We start from the raw sequence: 21157 nt of genomic DNA on the forward strand, positions 1-21157 counted from the left end.
GAGTGGCAGCAGCACTGTTCAGTGCAACGCAGCCAGAGACAGCAGCTGCAGCAGGAGCATTCTCATTGGTTCTGTTATGTCTGTATCTAGTGTGTTTTCTGTACTCATTTACAGAAATGTATTACTTTGGTTATTATATTTTATGTCTGGTTGTCCTCAACCAGGTCCGCCTGAGCTGTATATAAGAGTGGTGGCCTGGTTGGGGTTGTAGAAGACATTGCAACGACCTGAAAGTCCTGTGGGAGAAAGACTGGTGACTCCCCAGGCACAGTGCTGAAGTTATTCAAGAGCTCCATTACACCGCTGTTTGAATATGCTGCACCAGCCTGGCTGAATGTCAGCAGCTACCACAAGGGAGCCTGGCAAACCATTCAAAACACTGCAACCCGAGCTGCACTCAGACTGTACAGATACACCAGCGCTGAGTCCCTGCAGCACACGTCAGGACTCCTAACCGTGAATGAGAGGTTATCAATTCTCAGGCAATCCCCCTCAATCACCAGTATGATCCGGGAGGAAATGCAGTACCTCCAGATTCGTACTTTAGCTGAAACCTCCCGACAGAAGGGGTACAGTTTAGCAACAAACAAAAAAAAAAAGGTTGGAAACCCCCTGCTATAGGGTAGGTGATACAAAACGTGTGTCCAGGCATGTTACATTATATAGAGTGTCCATTAGATGGCACCATTGTGCTTCTTTTCTGATTTCTGACTGGTAATGTAACTGTTCACAAGACTAAATGTCTAGATGAAAAATATATATATTACACTTTAAAAAAAAAAAAAAAAACGTTTAGAGGCATTTTAGTTTTCAGGGTTGGTGGATGAGCACAAATGTGCCATGTTACATTAGTACAGTACCTTTAATTCAATATCTTAATGGCAAATGACTAAAGTGTCTAACTGTGACCTCTCCTTAGACAAAACAAAACAAAACAAAGTTAAGTACATTTTTATCAGAGAAAGTGTAATTGTATAAATCTAGCAAGCAATTACTCAGAACAATATAACTGCTGTTTCCTGCAACTAAATTATTGTGTGCTAATTGTTTAGAAGTGGAAAAAACGGATTGTTTTTTAATCTGAACAGTGTAAAGCCCCTTTCACACTGGCACTCCTACCCAGGTCCGGATCCGGGTTCTGGCTACCCGGGTCACAATCCTGCATAGTGTGAAACCACGTACCTGGGTCATACCCGGGTTAACCTGGGTCCCAGCGACCCACCTCAGGATGTGGGTCAACACACTTTGACCCGGGCAGACGAGACAAAATGCACGACGGCCAACGAAGCTTGGATGGAAGCGTCCTTAACAAGCTGCTTCCAGGGCATTGATATGCACATTGTGTACTTGCATCTGTCACCCAGGTCAACCCTGCTTTATCAAAAAAGCAGTGTGAAATCGCGTACCTGACCCGCATGACACCGGGTCCTGACCTGGGTAGAGCATGCCAGTGTGAAAGGGGCTTTAAGTTCCCTTGTACATTGTAAATAAATAAATAAATACATACATTTCATTTTCTGCCCCAGTATATTACACATTATTTGAACGTATGTCTTTTAAAATCTCTAAATTTGAATGTTTGCTTTTGCTGCTTTAAAAACATGAACATGTGTTATGTCTGTATCTAGTGTGTTTTCTGTACTCATTTACAGAAATGTATTACTTTGGTTATTATATTTTATGTCTGGTTGTCCTCAACCAGGTCCGCCTGAGCTGTATATAAGAGTGGTGGCCTGGTTGGGGTTGTAGAAGACATTGCAACGACCTGAAAGTCCTGTGGGAGAAAGACTGGTGACTCCCCAAGCACAGTGCTGAAGTTATTCAAGAGCTCCATTACACCGCTGTTTGAATATGCTGCACCAGCCTGGCTGAATGTCAGCAGCTACCACAAGGGAGCCTGGCAAACCATTCAAAACACTGCAACCCGAGCTGCACTCAGACTGCACAGATACACCAGCGCTGAGTCCCTGCAGCACACGTCAGGACTCCTAACCGTGAATGAGAGGTTATCAATTCTCAGGCAATCCCCCTCAATCACCAATATGATCCGGGAGGAAATGCAGTACCTCCAGATTCATCACCCAACTCCCCTCTCCATAAAACATCATTATAAGAAGGAACCAACGTTCCCAGTGGAAGCGTCACTGGGAAGGCTGGTTAATGGCAGGAGAGAGACACAGAAAGCTGCAGTTAAAGCCCTGAAGTGTATATGTATTAAGATACAATTAACAGTAAAAAAGAGAGTTCATTTTCTAATACAGGTAATTACACAGTACAGGTTACCACAGTAATTCACCACAACAACTAATTCCTTTCAAATGTTTTAAAAGAAAAAAAATAAACCTGAATAATTGCCCCAATTCTGTCATCTATGCTGTTTGTCTGGTGTGAGTGCCCTCGAGTCTCCTTTCTGATGCTATTCAGCTACAATATGTATAACTATTTGAATGCACTCATCTTCTGCAGTTAGTGGAGGAAACAAATGGTGCTAACTACACAATATTCTAGGCTGTTGTTGTTTATTTAACACAATGTGCGTGTCATACTCACTTCCCCCCTCCCTTGGATCCCCTCAAGGAGTTTCATATGTACAGAATATTACTGTATTAACTCATTTGCTTTAAGTTTGCACTTTTTTTTTTCAAAATAAGGCCTGTGGCCTTTAGCCATCTAATATCTTTTATTATATGACATGGTAATGAAATGAAATCCTCCACCTGCATTCTTGCCTCTCAGTCAAGATGCTGATACATTCTTGCAACCATAGCTGGATCCTGGCACATTATTGCTTTAAATTAGCTCCTAGTGGCCATTGGGCAGAAATACATGATTCAAGTCTAGAGACTCAGAGCCAGCTCGTGTGAAGGAGGGGCAAGTTAATCACAAATAGATTGCATGATAACACTTTCTGAATGGGGGCCATAAATGTATTATATGGAATTTACAGTATAAGCACTGCCCTCTCCTGATGACATCATCCAAGTATCTGTATGCCTATGTGTATGATGGCTCCCTAACAGCTTGCATATTTTATCAATTCAAACTATTAACAGTAGGGATATTCATAATTAAAAACGACTGCTGCAAAAATGGTATTATTTGATCTGTACAGTAAATTGTCTTCATGACTACGGGTTAGTACATTTGCTCCAAAAGCTGACCAGCTGCATTCAAACAATCTGTAATCTGCTGATTCCAATAGTTTTGTAGATAAGCGAATGTCCATAGTGATGTACAGTTGCCTTTTACTTGCTCAGAGAGTCATGGTTTGTTTATGAACTATGTTTATTAATGCTGCCCACACAACAAAAAACAAATGGAGAGCGGTCAGGTGATCAAGGAGAACACTCATTTCCAATCCAATGCAATGCAATAAATCACTGCTATCGCTGCATTCCTAAATTTAAAGCTGAGAAGCAACAACTCTCAAAATCGTTCCTAAACTCACCGTTGAGACCTAGTGATGCGCAGCGTTGACTCAACGCTGACTCAACGAACTCACCGACTCTCAGAGCTGGTGAGCTGATCAACAAAAAAAAGATGGCGGCAGTAGATGTCAAAACAGTAATTGTTAATACACACACACACACATATATCTCTATTTATTTTATGTATATTTTTTTATGTATTATTTTATTTATGTATTATTGTTTTCTTTAACCACTGGACCACACAGGAGGCTGTGTGGTCCAGTGGTTAAAGAAAAGGGCTTGTAACCAGGAGGTCGCAGGTTCAAATCCCACCTCAGCCGCTAACTCATTGTGTGACTTAACCTCCTTGTCCTCTGTCTTTCGGGTGAGATGTAATTGTAAGTCACTCTGCAGCTGATGCATAGTTCACACACCCTAGTCTCTGTAAGTCGTCTTGGATAAAGGCGTCTGCTAAATAAACTAATAATAATGTAACTACAACCAATTTAGGGACGCACACTATGGGACAAATACAGCCAGGAAACAAAAAGAACGCAAGTTCATTTTCAAATGAGGCACCCGGGACCCTTTTGGAATTAACATTCTATTCCGAAGTCATCATGTCATCATCCTCTGGAACTTTTTTTTGAAAGACAACTTGTTTTTAACAACAGCTTGTTTACGCACTGCTTTTTCCATCCACACACACACTGCTGTGCAAAACACTTAGACCAGAGGAGTCCAATCCTGGTCCTGGAGGGCCCGTGTCCCTCCTGTTTTTTGTTCCAACTGTGCTCTAAATTACTGAACAATCAGAACAATAGTTGGTAATGAAACCAGGAGGGACACCAGGGGGGTTATACTACCACAGAATCAACCTGCTTTAATACTAACATAGAATCAACCCGTGCCATCTACAGAGCATCATGTCACATATACATTTTAAATTAAAAAAATAAACAAAAAAAAACGTTTATTTTTTGGACCCCCCCCCCGCCAAATGACAAGCTTGGTTTCTTCTCACCAAAACTAAGCCGTATTAATAACAGTTAACGTTGTTTTAATAGTGAAAAACACTAGTGAAGGCTTTGAGTAGCTCATAACATCTATTGTAACTACTGAATGTGTCTAAGACTTTTGCACAGCAGTGTATATAATATATTTATTTGAATATTTAGCTTTCTTTTTAGAAAAAAATGGTGTTGGCGTACTTTGTGAATATTACCCATAATGTGTTTTTTGAGATCTATCTAATAATATAATGATATAGTTCATCATGCATTATAGTACGTTTGGGATCTGTTTCTTAGCATACTCTATTTGATGACGAGTTGTTATTTGGTGCACATCCTAATCATCTCCCACAGTATCTTTCACTAGTATAATTAAGCCTGTAATGGTAAATGTATATAATTAGAAAGTAGTTCCCAGGGCATTTTCAAAACCAGAACAGGACGCAAGGGTAGCCCCTAATGAGGAGGATATAAAGCTAACTTCACTGTTCATCTGCTTTCACAACAGCTTCTACCAGGGAGTGGCAGGTAAGGATTCAACTTGTACATTTGATTTATTATTCAGAGTAGCAGCAAAATGATCTAACAGCGGAAGTGTATATAATATATGTGTGTGTGTATTTTAATTGTGTGGTAATGGCTATAGAACATGTACAGTACATTAGTATATGTATGTGTTTGTGTATTTTGTAAACATATGCACTGATGTACTGTTTTTTTCATTTTTCCAGAAGCCTTGGTTTGGATACAGGAAATGCGATGGACAACTCCTCGTATGATACAGCTTTTATATTTACTGCATATGGTAAACTGGACAGCTTCAGGCCCTTGTATTTTATTGTTGTTCTCTTGGTATACCTCATTACAATTTTTGTTAATGTTTTTCTTATGACAGTAATATATATGGAAACAAGTCTCCATAAACCTATGTACATATTGGTATTGCATTTATCTTTGAATGGACTTTTTGGGAGCTCAGCTTTCTATCCTAAAGTAATGGCTAATCTTCTATCAGATGTCCAAGAGAGTTCCCGGTTTGGTTGCTTAGTGCAGGCCTTTTGTATAAGCTCGTATGGAGCTTGTGCATATGCTGTCCTTGCTGTAATGGCTTATGATAGGTATATATCAATTTGCAACCCATTGCGCTACTACAGCATTCTAACTCCTTCTAAAGTAAACATACTTTTGAGTGTTGCATACCTCCTTCCTATTTTGCTTCTGTCTATACATATTTTGTTAATAGGAAGACTGCCATTGTGTGGATTCTCAATACATAAACTGCTCTGTGACAACTGGACTATTGCCAGACTCTCTTGTGTAGATACTAAAGTTATTAATATTTTTGGTCTGTTTCTCACTACAGCTTTACTTATTTTCCCATTCCTTCTCGTTGTATACTCATACGCCAGAATACTGTCTGTGAGCCTGAATGCTTCAAAGGAAGCACAGGGTAAGGCTCTGAGCACATGCACTCCTCATTTAATCACATTTATCAATTTTTCTATTGCTTCTCTATTCTCAATAATGTACAATCGCTTTGGCAATAGCCTACCAATAAGTCTGCATATAATGATGTTGATTCTTTTTGTTGTAATCCCTCCTTTTCTAAACCCAATCATTTATGGAATTAGAACGAGAGAAATCAGGAAATGTATAATAAAAATACTCAGGAAAAGACAAAGTAATGTTCAAACAGGAGTCTTAACTGCTATTGATACACAGATGTCCACAGTCGTTGCTCCAAGGATATAAATCAATTTGATTACATCATAGCGTAGAATTATAATGAAAAATATCAAAATGATCTTCAGTATACAGTGCCTTTAGTCCCTGCACTAAAACCCTTAGGAGACAATGCACATGCAGTCAGATATGCAGTGGTCTCTGTATACTCTGTATGCACAGTTACTACACATATTGATACTGTGCATGTTCATTCCTACAGGCAAAGTTTCACTATCTTTGTCTCTGATAAGTCACGGCATACAGCATGCAAGACTTGCATTCTTATGTGTGACGATTTGTAAAAGCATCATTGTGCACTATCCACAGAACTCTGTCCTCAGCACTGACTAGCTGCCAGCAGAACTGCCCTTAGGAAGGTTTTGTATTGTGTGTGTGTGTGTGGGGGGGGGGGGGGGGGCTTAATGTAAGTAAGTGGCTGAACAGATGGCACAGAACTGAATTATTGTGTATAAAGGTATTAACGCCCTCAAAGCAGTATTATAATATCTATTCAGAAAAAGAACGTTCTGGAGTATGTGCACTGTTTCATTTCATGTATATTTCATGTACAAATAAAGCTGTAAATTGATTCTCTATGGTTTGTGAACCTAATTATGTTGTGTGTACACATTATGTTAAATCATGAAATCTATATTCAATGTCTTATTGTTTTTTTTTTTTTTAACATTAATAAAACATTTTTGTGCAAAGAAATGTTCCTTGAGAAGTGTGCCAATACTGTGATGTAAATTGTGGAGCTAAAATAAGACTTACAGGTATATCATACAGCCCCAGTTTCCAGTGGTTTGTTCTGTTTCTGTACACAAATAAAATCTGCTAGTTAAGACACAGCATATGTTTATATGATCCATTGACTTCATGCCACCCCTATACATTACAGATACATGTGACAGCCTGGGTCTGACAGTGTCATGAACTTATATGTTTCAATCCACGTCACTCTGCTGTGAGAGCATTGGCTAAAATGCAGTAGACTGTGAATAAGAGGAGCTCTCACATCCCTTTTTGATGTTGCTCAGTGTTTAACTCTTCTTAAACCTTCACTTCTTGTTACCTGCTAAGATCACCTTTGACCTTTACCATGAACCACCTTCACTTCTTGTTACCTGCTAAGGTCACCTTTGACCTTTACCTGCAGTTGTCGTGATGTAACCATAAAATGTATAACATCTCAATACTGACCTTTTTTACTCAGATGAGGCAATGTATCTCTATTCTTGATCTTTTGAAGAGTAAAACTGCCCTATCCCCATCATGCATAATAAAATGAAGGTTCACACACAGTATTAAAACAAAAGTTATATACACATACATTAAGTGGGTGTGTGTTTATTTCCAGGTGTCTGTGTCCATGTTTAAGGCTGGTACTAGTGTTGAATTATATTGGGAATGCTAAAAAGATAACTATATAGAATGTACACTACTTTGTCCATTGCTGATGATAGGGAAATATGAAAAGTAAAGTGTTCTCTCTGCTGATGTAGTTGTTTCCTAAATATTGCCTGCCTAAAACACCACTCACTTTACAGAACCCCCTAGAAATGAAATCCTTGTTCTGTAAAGTTGGATGCAGATATACAAAAGCCAGGATATCAGTCCACATTGTTGGATAAAAGGCAATGCTACACCACACAGCCCAGTGAAATATCTAGGGCAGCAGTGTGGAGTAGTGGTTAGGGCTCTGGACTCCTGACCGGAGAGTTGTGGGTTCAGTCCCCAGTGGGGGACACTGCTGTTGTACCCTTGAGCGAGGTACTTTACCTAGATTGCTCCAGTAAAAACCCAACTGTATAAATGGGTAATTGTATGTAAAAATAATGTGATATCTGTATAATGTGATATCTTGTAACAATTGTAAGCCGCCCTGGATAAGGGTGTCTGCTAAGAAATAAATAAATAAAAAATAATTGAAAGCCAGGTTACAGATAAACAGTAACATAGGTTCATGGAGATTCCTTTCACTAAGTATTACAAAAGGGATGCCATTTTTTGAAATATAGAGTTACTTCCTTGAATGCTGGCCAAGCAACACCTGTAAAAAAGTTTAAAATGATCAACAAACACATGTATTTCATTGTTTTTTGTGTGTGTTTATTTCAGTACATTTACACATATATTTAAATGTCAGTTAGGGATGTGGACTGACCTGGACATTGTCAGTGGTCCGATCCACCACAAGGAACTCCAGTACCAACAACAAACCTTTATCCTTACACACAAGAGTCAAATTAGATCCTGCATTACAACAAATCATACTAAATACATACTGTTTCTCTGTGGCATATAGCTTGGAAAGACTAGCCTCACATTGGACATTTATTTATTTATTTATTTATTTTAATGTACAGAGCTTAAACTGAAACAGCCAATCTGATTGCTATGACTAGATTACGTTTGCAATTCTCCAGTCTGTCGGTACATCCCCTGTGTCAAGAGACTGTTGCATGATCTTGGTTAGCGGTTTGTAAATAACTTCTTTCATTTCTTTGAGTACTATTGGGAGGATCTCATCAAGCCCAGGGGATTTGTTTATTTTGAAGAACTCCTAGTCTCTTTAACACTTCTGCCTGTTCTGCTAAAGTTATTTAAAACTGGATAGGAACAGGTCGACATGTGGGGCATGTTGCCCGTATCCTCCTTTGTAAAAACTTGTGAAAAGTAATCATTTAATATATTTGCTATTTTTTTTTTTCTATTCGTCTATGATTTTGCCATTTGTATCTCTCATTTTACATCCTCTTTGAATGTTCTCATTCTGGTAAAACAAATGATTTACAGCAAGACTAGGGGTGCTTGTATTGCCCATTTTTCCTCACTCAGACCCCTTACTTACTAAATATCTTGGTATCCCTGAATAGAAAACCATCTCCTCTTTAAAAATATGCAAATGATTTAAATAAGAAGTCGGTCCTGCAAGTTTCTGGCTCAGGACTGCCAAAGACACTACATTGAATATTGTACCAGTCTGGGCAGTCAGGAAAGTGTGGGTTTGTTTGTGTAAAATAAAGAACAAATGCTCCACCCAGTAATTCAGCATTGTTAGTAAATTTATTATATTTACAACAAAAATAACAACCATTAAATATTTGTTGTGAGTAAGCATGTACATGTTCATTTCACATTATGAATGTGTCCAGTGCTGTGCTGTAAGAGGGTGTGTGTGTGTGTGTGTGTGTGTGTGCGTGTGTGAGCTGTCTGATTCTGAGTTTGACTGCTGCAGTGTTTTTTTTTTAAATCACAGTTTCTCTGCAGTTTTAATTAAACACAATCTCCCCTCATAGATTAATTTCAAAGAAACATCTCATTGTCGTTTAGAATGTTTCTTTGCAGTGGTGCAAATTATCAGTTTAATTAAGGGTCTAGTTAAGTAATTGAGGGCTCAGTTAGAATGAGAACCAGCAGACTCAGGCAGTCACCAGGACCAGGCTTGAGAAACACTGTTTCCATACCAGAACTTGTGCTTATCTCACATACCTTGACTATTCTTGCAGCAAGTGAATTCAATGATGTATCTGTTAAAATATTTTATCAGCTTTATACACCTTTTCTTTTGGGGCTGTACAAGTTATCATTCTTTTTTTAAACATGTCTATGGAATGTCTTGCCACTTGTGGTTTGCCAGTTTAAATGATCTCCTCATTCGCAAATATCATTTTTATTGCCAGCCTAAAGGAAGGATGGGAATTAATTTTGGCCTACTTTCATGGGAAAGCGTTCATGAGTTTTTCTCTCCTTAAACCCACTTGTTTTCATCCAAAGAGTATGATGATAATCATGTCACACCACACACCCTTGTCCTTACAGTAGACTACAGCCATGTAATCATGAAATGCATCGTATTGCATTATAAATCTTACTTTTGTTATTGTTATTAGTAGAGGTTGTAATAGTCGTTCAAGAGACAAAAAAGCTGAAACGTTCATAATAATAATAATAATAATAATAATAACACAAAGCCTGTGATCATCGTCATTCAAATCAAACTTCTTTGGAATGTTAATCAGTCAGACCTTGAGTTCTGTGTGGTTCACAGGTCAGTCTGTTCACACCCAAGTTTTGGTAGCAAACTCAGTTCATTTTATATGACTAGCCAGGAGTTTACTGCATTCAGGCAGGGTCAAAGATCAATGGAATAGAACTTAAATTCCCATGCCATATATTAACATGCGGAATGAAAGTATCTGCTTAAAATTCTAATTGTGTTCATTTTTTTTGAGGTGGAAGAAGAAAGAAATGCTTATAAATTATATATATATATATATATATATATATATATATATATATATATTTTGTAACGGCCCGGCACTCACTCAGGTTCGTTGCCCCTTTAAAAGTACGACCCAGGACACAAAAAATGGATTTTCACGCGCTATTTTTAATATACACAATAAATAAACAAAACGAAACAAACACCTAACTCCGATTTGGAGCACTTACTACACAGGTTTTCCCCTTACTACCTTGCAGGACGGCTAAGCCGTTTACCTGCTAACACAAACACAAACACAAACAAACTTAACACAGCACTTACTCTTAGGACTGCTCGGAAACAGAGCACGTCTTCTGTCTCCTTCTACTCAGCAGCCTCGTACAGACAGGCTGTACGTCTTAAATACCCCGCGCCTGGCATTAATTTACAATATAGCTCAGGTGCGGGTGATAATTAACCAATAAACAATAAAACGAATGAACAAAACAATTAAACAATTAAACAAAATGTGCATACGCACATGTTTTCTTCAGGGAGGACACTAACCCCCTCCCTGATGTGTTACACATCCTTCCCCTCAAGTGTGTAACACTGATCGGCCATTCGAAGGCCACCCCCTCCCCTAAAACACAACCACCCACCCTCGAGTCCACAAATGTCAATTTTCGCCCTCTTGCACGGGCGGGCTTGAGGGTGGGTCGGTTCCTCCGGCGCGTCCAGGAAGGGACCTTGAACCGGCGACATGGGACCCCACCGGGATGACAGGGGCGACCGAAGCGACGGCCGGGGAACAGGCGGCTGCAGCAGCGGGCAGAGGTCTTCACCTGGGGACCGGCGCAGCGATGTCCGATCACCCAGGGGGAGCTTAGCAGCGAACAGGGGGAGCACTAGCGACGTCTGGCAGCAGCCCAGCGACGTCTGGGTGCTTGGGGAGAGCGGAGTAGGGAACCAGGGGCAGAACTGTGGCCGATGGTGCAGACTCCTGGGCTCCAGGCCAAGCGTAGGGAGGTCTAGGAAGACCGGCAGGGTGTCGAGGAGCAAGGGGCAAGGGACCGCACTGACCAGCGCCGGATCCTCTTCCGGGGTTGTGGGCTGGAGCTGTGGTGGAGGTGCGGTGCTCATCTTCTCTGGCTCCGGGACGGTCTCTTCCTCCTGTTCTCCCTGCAGCAGCTCCTCTGGTGCAGGCGATTACAGGGCTTCTCCCGCCGGCACTGCCGACAACGCTTCTGCCTGCTCCCATTTTTGGAGCAGCAGCTCCAATTCTGTTGGCTCCCACTCCTTGCTTTCCAGCGGAGTCAACCCAAACTCTCTCTCCCATCTCTCAGTCTGCTGTAACTGAGCAGCGGTGTTCCGGTTAATCCTTGCGATCAACTCCTCAATGCTTTCCATTTCGTTTTGGGTCGTAGGGGCGCCCACACTTTTTGACACCATATGTAACGGCCCGGCACTCACTCGGGTTCGTTGCCCCTTTAAAAGTACGACCCAGGACACAAGAAATGGATTTTCACGCACTTACGCGCTATTTTTAATATACACAATAAATAAACAAAACGAAACAAACACCTAACTCCGATTTGGAGCACTTACTACACAGGTTTTCCCCTTACTACCTTGCAGGACGGCTAAGCCGTTTACCTGCAAACACAAACAAACTTAACACAGCACTTACTCTTAGGACTGCTCGGAAACAGAGCACGTCTTCTGTCTCCTTCTACTCAGCAGCCTCGTACAGACAGGCTGTACGTCTTAAATACCCCGCGCCTGGCATTAATTTACAATATAGCTCAGGTGCGGGTGATAATTAACCAATAAACAATAAAACGAATGAACAAAACAATTAAACAATTAAACAAAATGTGCATACGCACATGTTTTCTTCAGGGAGGACACTAACCCCCTCCCTGATGTGTTACAATATATATATATATATATATATATATATATATATATATATATATATATATATATATATATATATATATATAGATGATTTATTAATTTTGCTACAGCAATTCACTGGACAGGAGAAATGTCTGTGAGAAGTCCAATATGATTGTGCCTGTGTGTTTTTGTACTTGAGTGATCCCTCCTGCGTCTCACTGAAAGCTGCCCTCGAGCTGGTGATGCCCAGCACTGCTGAACCTCCAAGGCGGGGCGCCCAGCTTTGCCTGCTCAGAGGGAGGTGCAGTTGTGGAGGCGGTGATGGTGAAAAATGGTGCAAATGAAAAAGGTAGGGTGCTTTTCTAGGGGGTTACAGTTAATAGCAAGGGGATTTACAATTGGAAAGTTGAGCCCTTGCTCCTGCCCCCTCAAACACACTATAGTTACTAAGATATAGTTCTGCTTCAGTATTACATTGCATATCTGAGATGCATAACTAGCTAAATAGCTACATTGAAAAAACAGTAGCACTCATTTTTTGTAAATAACTGTTGCTTTACAAATGGAAAATACGCTCTGCCACTTTAAATCTAGACCACTTCCCACGAAGAATGTTTCAGTGGGCAGTAAAGTTAGTATACTGTAAGAACTAATGGAACCAGGATTACTGTGACTCACAGACTTTTTCCACGTATGAAATTATACTGTTAATTTTACGAAAAAGAAACCATGAGTTTATATTTACATAGATGGGAAAGCCCTTAATTGTTTTCAAAAGAATAAAAGATTAATTGTGTTCAAAAGAATATCCAGTTGAGTGAATGGGGGGTGACAGCCCCCAAGAGCTTGGAGATACTGTGCCACATGTTTTCCAAGACCTTGTTAAGTTAGTGCACTGAAATGCATAAAACATTTATGTTTAATTATGAATTTATTAAAGTAATTTAGTGTTGAAAATCATTGTTAGTTTTGTTTATAAAATACAGCTGGAATGTAATTACCTGCAAAGTGCTGTCCCTTAAGGTAATTGACTCTGAGCTGTAATAAGACAGGCAGCCCAGAGTAATAGAGAGTAGAATCTTTCAGTGTTTAAAAGAAACAGAAGATGGAGGCTTTCTTGCTAAGGGCTGATACAAACCAACATATTTAAAGTGCATTTGTAAAGTTTTGAGTTTTTGAAGACTAATTTAACCTTTGTTTGGTATTTGTGAAAATAAAGCGTGCTACAGATACCTTAGGCTTTGACCTTGTATTCAGTTGTGTGCGACCTCCATTATGCCTCAAAACAGCCCAAAGCCTTACACCCTTTCACAGTACCCCAAAAGCAGATTCTTTTCTCCTTTGTGTGTATTTTTCCCCTCTTTTTTTTACAGTAACTTACTGTTGATGCGGACAAAGTCAAATATGGAGGCTAACATTTGAGGTGTGTTTATAAAAAAAAAAAATTATCCGTGGGTCTTATTTTTTATTCCTTTATTTAATTCTCCAGTTGACTTTAATGTGACAAGAATTGTGTGCAATTCAAGGTCTGTTTTATTTACAGTATTACACAGTTATTGTAAGACAGAGACCATTTTTTTCTGAGCACCTGAAATTGAATTTGTTTTGCTGCTTTTGAACATCTGGATTACCCGTTTTCTTATGGCCTGTGTTTTTACTCCGTAAATGATTGGATTTAGAAGAGGGGGCAAAAGAAGAAAATCTATTGACATGATGATGCGTAAAACAAGGGGAAGGTTCTGCATGTTAAAGCGTTGATGAATAACTTCAAACAAAGCGGCAATGTAGTAGTTTGTGAGAGTTACTAAATGGGGTACGCAGGTTTGTACTGCTTTACCACGAGCTTCTTTTGAAGCCTTAAGACACACTGTAATTATTTTAATATACGAGTATACAACAACAATGATTTGTGGGACACTAAGTAACATGATCATACACAAACCAAAGACATTATTAACAGAGATATCTACACAAGATAACCTGACAACTGACCAGTTGTCACAATATAACTTTTCTATAACAGACCCACATAATGGTAGTCGAATAGTTAATGAAATATGTATGATGAAAATACAAATAGGGTACAGATATACAAAAGCTATTAGCCCAGCTACTTTCCTGGGACTCATCATACTACTGTATCTTAAAGGATTACAGATTGACACATATCTGTCATAAGCCATCACTGACAAAATGGAAAATTCAAAACATCCATATGTATGAATACAAAATATTTGAAACAAACATCCGATTCTGGATATTGCTGGGGTATCAGAGAGAAGACTATGCATTAATGTAGGATAAAAAGCACTGCTACCATACAGCCCATTCAGAGCCAGGTTACAAACAAATATATACATTGGTTCATGGAGGCTCCTTTCCCTGATTATTACTGTTATAAGAACTATATTGACAAAAAGTATCACAAGGTAAGCCAATAAGGCAGCAGTGAAATACAGATATCTAAGGTACCCAATTTCACCGTATACAGTAAACAGGAAAGTGGTAATGTAAGAAGAGTTTTCCATTGTCTTAGTTGTATGCTGGTGGACCAAAAGAAACCTACAAAAAAAAAGAAAATTTCATAAATAACCACATAATTATAAATGTTTTTTTTTTTTTTTTTTTTTTGCAGTAAACACATGTTTTGGCTAATTCCTTAAATGAGACTGATAAATGCATTTGCTAAAATATTTGTAAACTTGCAGTATGTGTCTACTTTTACTTCAGAAATAGTGTAAACTGTGGTGCAAACCGTTTTGAATATTTTTTTTAAAATCTTTAATCATTGTAGCAGGGTACCGACCTTGACATTTTCTGGTACGTGTCAGAACTCGGTACATTGCTGCATATGCCCAGGCATGCCCAGTCTCCTTTTGGCTTGAAAACTATTTGAGCCCATCAGAATTCAGTATGCAAAACATTGGTGATAGAGGCATTATGAGATAATTGTGCATCACATAATTATTTGAACAAGCTAAACATAAAAGTGAGAGGGAGCATGTCTGTGCCTGTTCATTAGCTTATTTCATGTATTATTTTTTGTGAGTATTGTCTTCAGACAAAGTCAGCACAGCAAATTAAGCAAGGTTTCATGAAAAGGCTCAGCTGGGATTTTTTTTACACATGTTTAACAGAGCCTATCCAAATTCTATGTGCATTTCCATAATAATAAAGTCTCCAAGTTGTCTTAATGTATCAATATAATTATTTTTGTTTTAAATTACTACAATATATAGTAATAAATAAGAAAGTTTAAATCTAAAACACATTGTATGTCCAGATATCAAATATAAACAATATAAACAATATTCGTCTAGAATAAATGTACATAATGATAATCTCTTTTTTGTACAAGTCATCAACATTGTAATCTCCATGTATTACTCACGTAATGTGAAGATCCTTACTGGAGCCAGTGTTCCTCAGGATGAATAGCAGTGAATGAACAGGATACGTTTCCACCAGCTTTATATAACTCTGCTGCTTGACAACTATCTCATTGATTCTATTCTTGGAATTTCCAGGGGAAATCTAGCTAATTGGGCTTTGGTCAAAGTCATTACACTTGCTGTATTAGAAAAGCTAGCCAAACAACAATAAAGAAGTAATTACAATTGATAGCCATTGGGGGGTTAATTGCATAAGCATGTGAAAAGTGCAATGCAAAAAGATGCTAGTAGCTCCATCAATAAAGTGTCCCACTGAACAATGGAAAACAAGTTCATATGCTGAATGCCATGCCCAGGACCTTACTTTTTAAAATTAATTAACAGTGTGTTAAAACATTTTCTATGCAGTTGATGAAATATTGACGATTGCAACTTTGATCTATAGCAGGGCTTTCATTTCACATCACGTGTGAATTTTAAGAAAGATGCATATATCTAAATTGTGTAGTTTGTGTTTCTGCTTCTATTTGACGTTTGTCCCAGCCTGAGCCTACTAATCCCACAATCCAACCATTAAAGTCTCCGCCTAGGAGGCTGTGTGGTCCAGTGGTTAAAGAAAAGGGCTTGTAACCAGGAGGTCCCAGGTTCAAATCCCACCTCAGCTACTGACTCATTGTGTGACCCTGAGCAAGTAACTTAATCTCCTTGTGCTCCGTCTTTCAGGTGAGACGTAATTGTAAGTGACTCTGCAGCTGATGCATAGTTCACACACCCTAGTCTCTATAAGTCACCTTGGATAAAGGCATCTGCTAAATAAACAAATAATAATAATAATAGCAACAGCAGCACTGCCAGTTTTTTTTTTTTTTTTTCAACACCCCAGCAAATTTTAGAGGTAACCAGCCAAAAAGTAGCCACATTGTATATCTTTGTCACTTGATAGTTATAAAGTGAGTCACATGCAGTGTTGTCTGTTGTTCTGTTGCCTGACGTGAGTGTGGTTTCGTCGACTCTTTCAATGTAACCCTAAGCACTTGCCCATCTAGTGCAGTGGCTTGTTTTACACTGCAGTGGTTCCCAAACTGGTCCTGAGGACCCAATGTGTCTGCTGGTTTTCATTCCAACTGGGCTCTTAATTGCTTTAACTAGACTCTTAATTGAACTGATAATTTACTTAATTTGACCTTTTTAATTGTTTTCAGCTCTTAACAGTTGCCCATACCAAAAAAGATATATTTTAAATATATTTTTGTAAACATATTATTCATATAATTCATATAAAAAACTCATAGTCTTTGGGAATGATAAAATATATGGAAAAGTATATGTATTATGTATGTAACGTTATATAAAATATATTTAACATATTACAAAATTGGCCCGTTTTCATCATATGGAAAATATATTTACAATGTATTTGTTTAAACATATTTTAAATATATTTAAAATATAATTCAGTTAACAATATATCAATTATATTGTCCATGTATTTTTTAGAAATGTATTATTCAATATATTTACTAAACATGTATTATATAATGTATTCACAATATATTACATAATGTAATTTTTGGTATATGAATATACTGTATAACAAATGCCCAGTAAATATTTAATACCTTTTAAAAAGTAGACTACATAAATAATATATTCTAGGGAAACCAAATATAGGCACATTAAATAAAGAGCAACAGTTGGCCTTATACAGTGTCACCAATAACGTTCCATCAGATTTATATGCACGGTACTATTCAAGAATTGTAGTGAGAGGGGAAATTATTCACTGTAAGCAATACAGAAGAGAGCACGAGCGCAATAGTTACACAGTTAGGTTAGCTGATGGAGATTTCTTTAGCATCGATAAATTTGTTGCAAATGATTTTGGAGAAGGGCCCAAGTGTTTTGCTTTGGGTCACTTTCTAAAGCCAATTCAATACATTTTCTGTAGAAGTCCAATTGTTCAGCTCTCACTGGAACACATTATTCCAGTTAATAAAGATGGTCATCTGGTAGCAATTGATGCTCAAGTAATTCTACAGAAATGTGTTTTTGTAAAAGTGCCTGGACACACACCATATTTTGCATGTGTTCCACCAAACAGATATGAAGCAAATAAATAAGAAAGGAATGGAATTCTGCAATTTCACTTAAAAATAACTATTATCTTTAAACATAGCGGAATATATCAACATTTTGTAAAAATTCAGTGTATATAAAACACTCAAGTACAAAAATGAAAAGCTTTCAACATATGCTAAAAGGCTGTTTGCATTACAACAGGTGTTTGGGCTGCTTCTCTGTAGACCTGCTAACATTGTTCTTCTGAAACTATGAGACGTTACAAAAAACTGCTGATTCCAATTAAAAATTAATTAATAGGTATGGAATTGTTGCTGAAAATAGAGCTATGAAAATAATTTAAAAAAAAAACACTAATAAACTGGAAATACATTTTTACAATTTCATTCTTTTTTTCATATTGGTGGGCATACAGTTTAAATATAAGGTGACTTAAAATATGAACAGCCTATTGTGTCCTTGATTGTTATTGACCTCTCTTTTTCTTCTTCTAAATACTAGGCTTAGCCCAGTTATTTTTTATTTACAAAATGTAGTTAGTAAACTGTTGCTTTACAAATGGAAAATAAGCTGTGCCACTTTAAATCTAGACCACTTCCCATGAAGAGATGTAAAATGTTTCAGTGGGCAGTAAAGTTAGTATACTGTAAGTAATGGAACCAGGATTATTAAAATGCATGTCTTAAAGAAAATAAAGGGTCACATACTTTTATTTTTATTTTTTAATATTTGGATGTGACAGTATGTTATATTTTACAAGTGGCTTCTGTCCACATTGATCGTCTTGAAGGAGGGCTGAAGCAACATAAGTACTGTGACTCACTGTGCAGCTGGAATGTAATTACCTGCAAAGTGCTGTCCCTTAAGGTAATTGACTCTGAGCTGTACAAAAAATTGAAAGAAAAGACAGACAGAGAGTTGAATCTTTCAGTGTTGGAGGCTTTCTTGCTAAGGGCTGATACAAACCAACATATTTAAAGTGCATTTGTAAAGTTTTGAGTTTTTGAAGACTAATTTAACCTTTGTTTGGTATTTGTGAAAATAAAGCGTGCTACAGATACCTTAGGCATTGACCTTGTATTCAGTTCTGTGTGACCTCCATTATGCCTCAAAACAGCCCAAAGCCTTACACCCTTTCACAGTACCCCCAAAACAGATTTCTTTCCCTTTGTGTGTATTTTTCCCCTCTTTTTTTTAACAGTAACTTACTGTTGATGCGGACAAAGTCAAATATGGAGGCTAACATTTGAGGTGTGTTTATAAAAAAAAAAAAAAATTGTATCCGTGGGTCTTATTTTTTATTCCTTTATTTAATTCTTCAGTTGACTTTAACGTGACAAAAATTGTGTGCAATTCAAGGTTTGTTTTATTTACAGTATTACACAGTTATTGTAAGACAGAGACCATTTTTTTCTGAGTACCTGAAATTGAATTTGTTTTGCTGCTTTTGAACATCTGGATTACCCGTTTTCTTATGGCCTGTGTTTTTACTCCGTAAATGATTGGATTTAGAAGAGGGGGCAAAAGAAGAAAATCTATTGACATGATGATGCGTAAAACAAGGGGAAGGTTCTGCGTGTTAAAGCGTTGATGAATAACTTCAAAGAAAGTGGCAATGTAGTAGTTTGTGAGAGTTACTAAATGGGGTACGCAGGTTTGTACTGCTTTACCACAAGCTTCTTTTGAAGCCTTAAGACACACTGTAATTATTTTAATATACGAGTATACAACAACAATGATTTGTGGGACCATAACTAACACGGTAACACACAAACCAAAGACACTATTAACAGAGATATCTACACAAGATAACCTGACAACTGACCAGTTGTCACAATATAACTTTTCTATAACAGAGCCACATAATGGTAGTCGAATAGTTAATGAAATATGTATGATGAAAATACAAATAGGGTACAGATATGCAAAAGCTATTAGCCCAGCTACTTTCCTGGGACTCATCATACTACTGTATCTTAAAGGATTACAGATTGACACATATCTGTCATAAGCCATCACTGACAAAATGGAAAATTCAAAAGATCCGTATGTATGAATACAAAATATTTGAAACAAACATCCGATTCTGGATATTGCTGGGGTATCAGAGAGAAGACTATGCATTAATGTAGGATAAAAAGCACTGCTACCATACAGCCCATTCAGAGCCAGGTTACAAACAAATATATACATTGGTTCATGGAGGCTCCTTTCCCTGATTATTACTGTTATAAGAACTATATTGACAAAAAGTATCACAAGGTAACCCAATAAGGCAGCAGTAAAATACAGATATCTAAGGTACCCAATTTCACCGTATACAGTAAACAGGAAAGTGGTAATGTAAGAAGAGTTTTCCATTGTCTTAGTTGTATGCTGGTGGACCAAAAGAAACCTACTAAAAAAAGAAGAACATTTCATAAGCAGCCACATAATTATAAATGTTTTTTTTTTTGTGCAGTAAACACATGTTTTGGCTAATGCCTTAAATGAGACTGATAAATGCATTTGCTAAAACATTTGTAAACTTGCAGTATGTGTCTACTTTTACCTCAGAAATAGTGTCAACTGTGGTGCAAACAGTTTTGAATACTATATTTAAAAAAAATAAATAAATAATTATCTTTAATCATTGTAGCAGGGTACCGACCATGTCATTTTCTCGTACATGTCAGAACTCGGTACATTGCTGCATATGCCTAGGCATGCCCAGGCTTGAAAACTATTTGAGCCCATCAGAATTCAGTATGCAAAACATTGGTGATAGAGGCATTATGAGATAATTGTGCATCACATAATTATTTGAACAAGATAAACTTAAAAGTGAGAGGGAGCATGTCTGTGCCTGTTCATTAGTAATATATAAGAAAGTTTAAATCTAAAACACATTGTATGTCCAGATATCAAATATAAACAATATAAACAATATTCGTCTAGAATAAATGTACATAATGATAATCTCTTTTTTGTACAAGTCATCAACATTGTAATCTCCATGTATTACTCACGTAATGTGAAGATCCTTACTGGAGCCAGTGTTCCTCGGGATGAACAGCAGTGAATGAACAGGATACGTTTCCACCAGCTTTATATAACTCTGCTGCTTGACAACTATCTCATTGATTCTATTCTTGGAATTTCCAGGGGAAATCTAGCTAATTGGGCTTTGGTCAAAGTCATTACACTTGCTGTATTAGAAAAGCTAACCAAACAACAATAAAGAAGTAATTACAATTGATAGCCATTGAAAAGTGCAATGCAAAAAGATGCTAGTAGTTCCATCAATAAAGGGTCCCACTGAACAATGGAAAATAAGTCCATATGCTGAATGCCATGCCCAGGACCTTACTTTTTAAAATTAATTAACAGTGTGTTAAAACATTTTCTATGCAGTTGATGAAATATTGACGATTGCAACTCTGATCT

The 21157-nt window shown here is 37.7% G+C and overlaps 3 protein-coding genes across 3 annotated transcripts; 1 reads left to right on the forward strand and 2 right to left on the reverse strand.

Moving 5' to 3' along the window:
* The first annotated feature begins 3463 nt into the window (after positions 1 to 3463).
* LOC117406305 (olfactory receptor 52E4) lies at positions 3464 to 6175 on the forward strand. Its single transcript, XM_034010243.3, has 3 exons — positions 3464 to 3517; positions 4932 to 4951; positions 5155 to 6175. Exons 1-3 carry the CDS (start codon positions 3464 to 3466, stop codon positions 6173 to 6175), a joined length of 1095 nt encoding a protein of 364 aa, XP_033866134.3.
* A 7581-nt stretch (positions 6176 to 13756) lies between these two features.
* LOC117406304 (olfactory receptor 52D1-like) lies at positions 13757 to 14788 on the reverse strand. Its single transcript, XM_059029621.1, has one exon. It carries the CDS (start codon positions 14786 to 14788, stop codon positions 13814 to 13816), a length of 975 nt encoding a protein of 324 aa, XP_058885604.1. The 3' UTR covers positions 13757 to 13813.
* Positions 14789 to 14792: 4 nt separating this feature from the next.
* On the reverse strand, positions 14793 to 20092 carry LOC131737842 (olfactory receptor 52D1-like). Its single transcript, XM_059029622.1, has 2 exons — positions 19196 to 20092; positions 14793 to 14822 (listed from the first exon to the last, which is right to left on the reverse strand). Exons 1-2 carry the CDS (start codon positions 20090 to 20092, stop codon positions 14793 to 14795), a joined length of 927 nt encoding a protein of 308 aa, XP_058885605.1.
* Between the last annotated feature and the right edge of the window lie 1065 nt (positions 20093 to 21157).

This window comes from Acipenser ruthenus, chromosome 8 (genome assembly GCF_902713425.1).
Source record: "Acipenser ruthenus chromosome 8, fAciRut3.2 maternal haplotype, whole genome shotgun sequence".
Classification (NCBI taxonomy): Eukaryota; Metazoa; Chordata; class Actinopteri; order Acipenseriformes; family Acipenseridae; genus Acipenser; species Acipenser ruthenus.

Excerpts from the sequence above, each read along its gene's own strand:
- LOC131737842 (XM_059029622.1), bottom strand. The coding sequence starts at position 20,092 with ATGGAAAACTCTTCTTACATTACCACTTTCCTGTTTACTGTATACGGT. Across the intron at positions 14,823-19,195 it reads CACAGGCCATAAGAAAACGG|GTTTCTTTTGGTCCACCAGC; the intron begins GTAATCCAGATG and ends TTTTTTTTGTAG.
- LOC117406305 (XM_034010243.3), top strand. The coding sequence starts at position 3,464 with ATGCGCAGCGTTGACTCAACGCTGACTCAACGAACTCACCGACTCTCA. Across the intron at positions 3,518-4,931 it reads CTCACCGACTCTCAGAGCTG|CTTCTACCAGGGAGTGGCAG; the intron begins GTGAGCTGATCA and ends CTTTCACAACAG. Across the intron at positions 4,952-5,154 it reads CTTCTACCAGGGAGTGGCAG|AAGCCTTGGTTTGGATACAG; the intron begins GTAAGGATTCAA and ends TCATTTTTCCAG.
- LOC117406304 (XM_059029621.1), bottom strand. The coding sequence starts at position 14,788 with ATGGAAAACTCTTCTTACATTACCACTTTCCTGTTTACTGTATACGGT.